Source organism: Amphiura filiformis, chromosome 12, assembly GCF_039555335.1.
Source record: "Amphiura filiformis chromosome 12, Afil_fr2py, whole genome shotgun sequence".
In the NCBI taxonomy this organism is placed as follows: domain Eukaryota; kingdom Metazoa; phylum Echinodermata; class Ophiuroidea; order Amphilepidida; family Amphiuridae; genus Amphiura; species Amphiura filiformis.
In genome coordinates, this window is record NC_092639.1 from 53,643,744 (window position 1) to 53,652,970 (window position 9,227).

At 35.4% G+C, this 9,227-nt stretch overlaps 1 protein-coding gene across 1 annotated transcript in view; it reads right to left on the bottom strand.

Moving 5' to 3' along the window:
• LOC140166409 (uncharacterized) overlaps positions 1 to 8,377 on the bottom strand; it is a 32,057-nt gene extending 23,680 nt beyond the window's left edge. The window contains exon 1 of the mRNA XM_072189865.1: positions 8,197 to 8,377. Coding sequence (XP_072045966.1) covers positions 8,197 to 8,377 — 181 coding nt within the window. The remainder of the gene's footprint in view (positions 1 to 8,196) is intronic.
• Positions 8,378 to 9,227: the final 850 nt, after the last annotated feature.

Genomic DNA, 9,227 nt, shown 5'->3' on the forward strand with positions numbered 1-9,227 from the left:
TATGTGTGAGACCGCTCACTCAAAGTAAATGATGAATCACCCTATTTAGCTGCTTTACAATAGAATACCACAATAGGGTTTGAACCCGGGATGGGTGTGATACACAAGTTGCAGCTAACTGATTTGAGGGATAGGTCAGTGTGTGCATGTCATCATGCCATACACACCATGCATGCAGACCCTGTCATCTTGTCAGATTTCAGATAAAATATGACTGAAGTTCCATGGCAAATTATAATTTTTGCTACTTGTTGCCACTTTCAGACTCTATTATTTATGATAAAGAATGTTATCAATTATCAGAATATCTTTATTAGGTTGGCAGGAAATGACAGGAAAATACATAAAATAATAAAATAGAAATGATCAACAATCATCACCTCTCTAAAAAAATCCTAAAAATATCTTCTTTAGAAATTTATATATTTACAAAAAGCGGTGGATTTGGGGGAAATTTTACAGCACTTTTCGATTTCTTTCTTGTATTATCCACATGTGGTATCCCATCCAAGCAGCAGGTCCTTAACACACGCGTTTCATACTTTTTAACAAATTCTCTATAGAAACATTGGAAATGTTTCAATTCTGAAGTGAAAATTGGTCAACCATGGGCGGTCACACACTAAACATCAGGATATTTCAAGTGGATGTCTAACTACTTGAGAATAAAGGACTATGAATAGATGCGACAGGATTACCTACGGGATTATCTCAAGGGAGCTAGGAATGAGAGCAAAAAGTAGGAAGTCACCACGGTACTTTCCATGGAAACTTTTACCAAACCGACAAAGTCTCCACGGAAGAAAAATCAAGAAGCACAAAGTCACCACGGATATCGATCGTGAAGGACGCTATGGTGTCTTTTGAAATGTCCACGGAAACTATTACCAAACAGGCAAAGTCACCACGCTGATCGATCGCTATTTGCATAACAATGAAACAGGAAACGGGGGTGCTGGATGAGCTGACCTTTGACTGTTGTCACAAGCAAGCTTAATCAAGTTAATTTAGTCGGATGGTGGAGGAAGTGGAGGAGCTCTGTGTAATTCCAATGGGAAGTTGGTGTGCATAAAGAATTTCTGCACTTTGGTGCATCTAACTTAGTACAACTGCATTTTCATAGTGTTAATCTTAATTTTAAACTTAAGCAATTAAGGATTTAACAAGCTTTTAATTTATGCAGTGGAATATGTGTGTCATGCAATTCCGTGGGTTTAAACAACTTTTTAAGGCATAAAAGGAAAACTCAAGACTGTAACATGTATAAAAATAAATTGCATGAGTTATTATAAGATTGTTTTTGTTTGATGTTCAAAGTACTTAATAAAATAAGAAATTAGAAAAAAACCTTAGAAAATCAATATTATTTGATATCAGAAGAATTCAATTTGATGTCTGATGTTCTCTCATGTCACACAAAAAATATTGTCAAAACGTTCATACCAGAGCACGTAATGTAAAATTTCCTTTGGCTAAAACTGGCATTACTTTTATACATATAAATATATAATTCACATATAGGGTGTTCAAAAAAATCTGGCATGAGTACGGTTCCGGGGACATTGAAATTGGGACCCGAGTACGGGTACTACTAAGTCTGCCTTGAAGTAAACTTTATATTAAATCTAATGATATGTACTTAAAGTGTATGTAGCTGGGATGAAAAGCCACCAAGCCAATCAATTGAAAATTGTGAACTTTCAAATATACATTTTTTCCCGAAAAGACCTAATTTTTTGTGTGTTTTGGAAAAAAAAAAATCCATCTGATATATCTTCAATATGTGATGTCATAATTTTCAATTGATTGTCTGCTTTTCATCCCAGCTACATACACTTAAAAGTACATATCATAATCATTAGCTTTATAAAGTTTACTTTACAATCCTGTGTTCTACACAGTGCATTTATCTAATTCCAATCCTGAGGGTGGTGTAACTCAAAGCTCATACGTATTGGTCTGTGTGAGAACTTAGACTTTTATCTTCACACTGCCATCACTAACAACGCGATATAAATGCGCTATAATTTTTGAGAAAAATGCAAAAATAGGCACAAAGTTGGCCAGGGTGTAGTACCCCTTAAGCATTTCAGTCCAAAGAAAATATGCGACAGCACAAAATTTAATACAACATTTAAAACATGCTCCAAATTCACTAAAACATATCAAAATCTTCGTCTGGGCCTAAAGATCACAAAAATGTAAGTAACATCTGTGCACATAGAACATAATAATAGTTACTAAGTTATGAAGCTCAGCATGTCTAAGATCAATTCAATTTGCATGTTGTACAGGCCGGTTGAAAAATGAAAGTTGTTCCGTTTTTTGTTAAAGTGGGGGCAAACTGTTCCTCAAGTTCAAGTGATTCAGGGAAAGAATAGTTACTATGTAAAGTTCAGAAGAGAGATGATAAATAAATATTTAATCCTATTGAATCCAACATTATTTAACTCTTTGCCGTGTAACATACTAACTATAGACATGGTAGATAGTGCAAACTTTTCATTTTCTGAAGCCTCTAAGCTAGATGAACAATTTGTCTTGATTTTTACTAAAGTTGGAGCAACTTTGGACCCATTCACAACAAGCAATTCGAACTTGGACCTTTTGTGTCCCATAACTTAACTGTAGATTGTATGCTTGTACACACATTTATAACTAGTTGTTGAAAATTACACTGAACAAATGGAACAAAAACATGTTTTGGGGGTTTGTTTTGTTTTGACTAGTTTTAAAATTTCTTTTAAAAATAATATTAAAAGTTAATTAATTATTAATTAAGTCATTAAACTTATTATGCCTTCATTTATTATTTTATGATTTTCATTTAATTTTATAAGCCTATGTATTTTATTTTTAAACATACTCAGCCCTATACCATCCCGGGTATACTATGCACCACTGCGCTGATCAATGGTCTGCGACAGGATGTGTTTTTGTTATTATGTGTTTATACAATGCCAGTGAAATTTCAGTATAAAAAATCCCAAGAAGCTAGCTAAATCAGCTTTTAGCTTTTTGGAACACATTCATGGGGCCCTTTTAAATACAATACTCTAAAAAGGCTTAGGAAAACAGTGCGGAAATGCTTTAATATGCTATTAAATTTTCCTGCTCTCTGCACTCGCAACGTATATCTAGACCATAAATAAGGTTTGCCAATTGATCCAAAAAATGTGGCATATGCAAAGGCGGGGGCAAAGATTTTTGGCGAGCCGAGCCGGAGGGGGCAAGCAATTTTGGCAGGCCGAGTCCGAGAGGGGGTCAAGCATTTTTGGCAGGCCATTCAGAAATTTTATCGGGGAGGGGCTCATAATTATTGCACAGTCCCTTAATACTGCAACACCTAGTCATCTCATTTTGAAGTACCCCCGGTCAAAATCATAATCACGGTCCATTCAGATCAGACGAGTCTATTAAATCAAACTATAGTAATTTAAGTAGGTAAATTGTATCAATTTCGACTGGGTGCTGAGGTTTGAAAATATTTAGCTGTAAATTTCAGCCCTAATTTTTGATATCCAAATTCGAACATCAAAATTCCAGCAGATAAATCAATAAATTGTACAAATTCCGGTTTTTGCTAGGGTTGAATTCCGGCTGTCTATTTTGGATGTGTCTAAATTGTAGTATAAAAATTCCAGCAGGTAAATAAAAAAATTGTACCAATTCCAGCTGTGTCTTCCATACTGGTTTTACTGAGGGGTGAAATTCTGGCTGTCTATTTCACCCCTACTTTTTGATGTGTCTAAATTGATATATCAAAATTCCAGCAGGTAAATTTGTCAATTGTACAAATTCGGTTGTGTCTTCCATGGGGTTTTGCTGAGGGTGAATTCGGCTGTTGATTTGACCCCTAATTCCAGAAGTGTCTTCCATAGGGGGGGGGGTGCGGAATTCATCTGGAATAGCCCATTATGGAATGTTATTTCGAAAGATATTCGTCAAGTCAACTCACTAATGCAATTCAAAAAGAAACTCAAAGAAGACCTGAAATTGTAGCACAACTAATTCTGCAGCTCATACATGTCAAATGTTTTTAAATACTTCGTGTTTCTCTTTCAATTATTGTTAATTACAAAAACTTGATTTTCATGCTGTATAATATTTATATAAGGTATTTTAATGCTGTGTAATGTTTATGTAAGCTCAATTTCTTATGGTTTTTAATAATGTATATTCTACGTGTATTTAATGCTTTTATATGTTTGTCTCAGGGCCCTACTGAAAATCAACATTGTAATATTTGTTGAGTAGGTTACCCTGCTTAAGTTAAATATGGTTAATAAATAAATAAATAAATAAACAATAGGAGGATATAATTCGATTATCAATAATATATATTGTTTGGTTCATATCTACTGATATAAGAGCTTTTAACTATAGAGTAATGATTTGAAGTGGTCGGAAACCAGGAAATTTGATCAACTTGACCAAGGTAATCAGCTCATATGCAAATACCGCACTATATGCATAAACAATAGCAACAATAGCGGGGGTATAATTCTATTATGAATAATATTCAATAATATTGTTTGGTTCATATCTACTGAAATAAGAACTTATGACTAAATAATAGAGGATAATTATTTGAAGTGGTCGGAATCCACTGAGGAAGTATGATCAACTTGACCAATGTGATCGGCTCATATGCAAATATCCTATTGTACACGCAAAAACAATGGGAACAATTGGGGATATAATTCGATGAAGATAATTAGGCCTATATATATGATATGATAATATGCAAAATATAGGATAGGCTTACGACATCTAATTATTAAAATATGCACTGCATACATTAATAGAAAATAATGATTTACAATATCTTGGTGTAGATTATTCATCCAGTAGTTCAAAACATTATTTTATAATTATATTCAATCTAGGCCTAGTATATATATAGTAATAATACTGGAACTAAAATTTGCAACTCGCTTTGCTACGTTGCTTCCGATCAGATGCCTGATGAAATCCGAAGTTTTCGGACGCAACACGAGCAAAGTGAGTTGCAAATTTTATAATTCCAGTATGGCAGTATTAGATTGAATTTATAAAATAATGATTTACAATCTTATAAAGATCATAAGATGTGTATCTTTAATGAATGAAGGAGTGAATGAATGAATTGTTGAATGAATGAATCTGAGACGAATATATGAATGAATGTATTGTTGAACCAGCGGATGGATGAATGAATGAATGAACTTATAATATATGAATGATAGACTATCACCACACCACCACCCCAAAAAACCCAAACACCCCCCCCCACACACACACACCCCCACCCCCACCAAACACTAACAACATTATAAACAGCAATGATAAAATATAATGTATAATTATAAATCGCACAAAACAGTAATTTCGAGGATTCAATAGTGCAACCAGCATTACGATTTTCAACAAGCGTTTCAAAGCGACTGGATTGATAGACTACCGTGGCTACTTTTACAAAAATAGGGAAGTCACCATGTCTACTTTTACCAAAATGACAAAGTCGCCATGGGTGTAAAATAATGTAAAGTGAGCTCAAACTCTATTTTTCTGAATTCTGCGCTCAAAATCAAAAGCTATAAATTAGGCCCTATATGAACGTGGGTATACATGTGTGGGGTGTGTGGGTTTTTGTTGTTAGTGTGAATAATACGCTTTACATGCTTACTCCAAAAAAGTTGAGACCATTGTATACCGTACCACCAGAAACCCTCATCGGTGCTATCTACTGTAGATAGCAAGCTACACAATCTTACATGTGCTATCTCAGTAGAGATGGTATTAATTATGTATCATGCTGTGTTCCATATATGGAAAATTATTTGTAGACAGAAAGTTGACGAAACACACATACTTTAACTGGATCTCTAAAGATGCACTCCCGTGAAATATATAATATAAAATAAAACAAACGAAGACGGGAAACAGTTGTACAGCAAATTTTCGGTACTGGGCGTACCTTCTTCAGGATTTATTACATATATGAAATAGAAAATTATAATATATATAGACGAGTGTGTATAATTATGCCCTTATAGTCCCAGTATCTACAGCATGCAGTTCAATTGCGGTGCCTACCTCTTCAGGTTCGTATATAATTTATAGGTCTTTTGGTGTCAAGTTGATCGCCAATCTTAAGGGGCACTTCGTATGATCAACATCATCATCCCCATCATCATCTTGCTCCAAGGCCATAAGATGGTTTATAGCCAGTTTTAATTATGTATGACATGGTATGTACTATCATGCTTTTTAATATAGAAAATTAGGCTATAATATGCGAGTGTATAGGCCCTAGACCCAGCAGTGTTCACGTCACAGCATGCATTTTAAGTGTTCAATTGCGGTATAGGCCTACCACTCTAGTCTAAGTTCACTTATGATTTATAGGTCTTTTGGTGTCAAGTTAATAGCCAATCTTAAAGGGCACTTAAGTAATCACTGGCATCATCCCCACCCGTCTTGCTCCACAAAACTTATAATATTTTACCATCAGAAATCTGGGAGTCATAGTTTTGTGCATGGGCTCGCGCTCGTTTAGCATAGTCATGACAATACTTTGAGTACAACTTTGTAAACAAGCGATCTGCTAGACACTAGGCATACAGTGATTTTTTTACAGTCATGATAATACGGTGCTATCAACTGCATGCGGTATGATAATATTAATCATTAGGCCTACAAAGCGGTTTAACTTAGCCATACCGGTATTTGGCGGTTCTCGGTGGCGTGATTACCTGGCTGATGGTGACTGTACCCACTAAGTTTCATGCCCAATATGACAGTTTTACTAATTTGACCTCAGAGACCCCTGGTGACCCCAAAATGACCTTCCAGAAATTTGGCTCTAAATGTTGACTGTATAGGGCCTACCCACCAAGTTCCATGCCCATACGACAGTTTTTATTAATTTGACCTCAGATGACCCCTGGGTGACCTTCCAAAAAATGGGCTTTAAATGTTGACTGTATACCTACCAAGTTTCATATCCACACGACACTTTTAGTAATTTGACCTGAGATGACCACTGGGAGGTGGCCGGGGTCAGATGACTTAGTGAACATAAACTTCTTCTTGCCAGTACAGAACTACGACTTAACGAACATAAACTTCTTCTTGCCAGGACAGAACTACACCCACCCAAAAAATCTAAATGATTTGATCATAAGGATATTCTTCGTATTCAGAATGCAATTTGGTGTGTCTGATGGCTCCACAAAAACACCATACAAACGTTGTTGTCCAATTAGCTCCAATTCCTTAAGCCTATTTCAATATTATATAGGCCATGTGGCCCTACTTTCATATACTGAGTCGGTTTATACTTTTTTTTGTATAGTCTTGTCATGCTATATATCACGCATCTTCGTGAGGCCTATAATATTAGGCGTATTATAGCACTAACCGATTAAATCACGAAGACAAAGCATGAGGATAATTATAATTAAGTATAGGCCTATCATTTATATTGTGTGCAATGTAAACAACAGGAGGATAAAATTCGATTGTAAATATGATATATATTGTTCGCTTCATATCTACTCAAATAAGAGTATATCCCTTTCAAGTTGAAAAATTTTGCCAATATTAACACAAGTCCCTTCAGTTTATAGGCCCCTACATGAATTAACTTAACAATTTTTGTCAATTATGTGTTACTATTTATCTTCAGGCCCGGCTTATCTACGGCCCTGCTTCAGACAATTTTTTTAATAACACATTATTTTCTTGAATGTTGAAGACTATAATGAGCAATCAGTATTAATACGATTTTAATACGTTTTAAGCGACTGGGTCAATAGACTACCGTGTCTACTTTTACAAAAATGACAAAGTCACCACGGCGTAAAATAAAATGGACTTGTTATACCGCCCTCATACACGTGATCACTCTCGTGGCGACTTAGCTATTTCTGTAGGAGTTTCCATGGCGTCTTTGCCATTTCTGTTCTATATTCCGTGGAAGCTTTTATGGAGACTATGTCATTTTAGTTAAATTTACTACCTGCTCAAGGATATAATTCCGTTGACCCTCCTCTTTATTACATCTTCTCTGGTTATAGTTTACTAGAACTAGATCAGATGATAGACATGATGATCATGGACATGATGACAATCACAACCCAATCATGCCAATGGCAATGTGATGATGAACGTTACGTTTGCATTTTACTTTGATGCAATTTCAGGTCTTACCGTTCGAAGGTGGTTCTCTCGTCGGTTCTTTAGTCTTCTCTGAGCTGGCACTTCCAAACCACTGCCTGAACATAGTGCTGAAAATACTGGGATAAAGAACTGCATTGCAAACGATCATCACTGTGATCACAAAACAAGCAGTGTGCTTGAACGCCATCTTGAATGTTGATTTTTTTTTCATTCGCCTTATCTTCATTTAATACAATGTACATTACTTCGTGTATTCGCTGGTATTGTTATGAACTGAACTTTGCTTTCGTATTGCTCAACGATGCGCATGATGATGCGGAAAGCGAGGAAAAAAGGATTCCTTTCAAATGGGAATGTTCCGGCCTTGGTTTCGGCACATTTATATATAACCAAGCAAACACAAAACATTTTTAAACGTTGAATTTTTGGTTTTAGTAAATTAAAACTTTTAATAGCATTAAATGTCCGGTTAAAGAAAACGTTTTAAAACCCGTAACGTTTTGTATGAAAACACACTGCAAAATATTTTTAAAATGTTTTTAAAATGTTATTGTAAAAATATTTTTGCAAACATTTTTTGCCACTGATATTTTGATAACATTATGTTAGAATATTATCAAAAACATTTATGAAAACGTTTTATATACTCATAAAGGCCTAACCCGACATTTAAACGTTTTCTGTCAACCGTCTCTAACCTTCTGCGAATGATGTCGAAAATGTAGTGTAGTATTGCTGGAAAAAGTTTAAATATTTTCATTATAGGCCTTAGGGGGCTGGGATTTTCTTCGGAAGGGGGGGGGGCGGGATCCCAAATTTACAAAAAGTCTGCATCAATCAAACTGCGACCCCCACCCCACCCCCATTTCGACAAAAACATTCGTTACCCACTAGGCTTTCATTGGAATCATTTGAATAAATAAACACGCTATCTGTGGTCATCTTGTGACTACATTTTGGTCATCAAAAATGTATGACCCCACCCTATTTTTGTATCCAAAAAATTATGACCCCCCCCCTATATTTGGGACCCACCCCTTCCGAAGAAAATACCAGCCCCG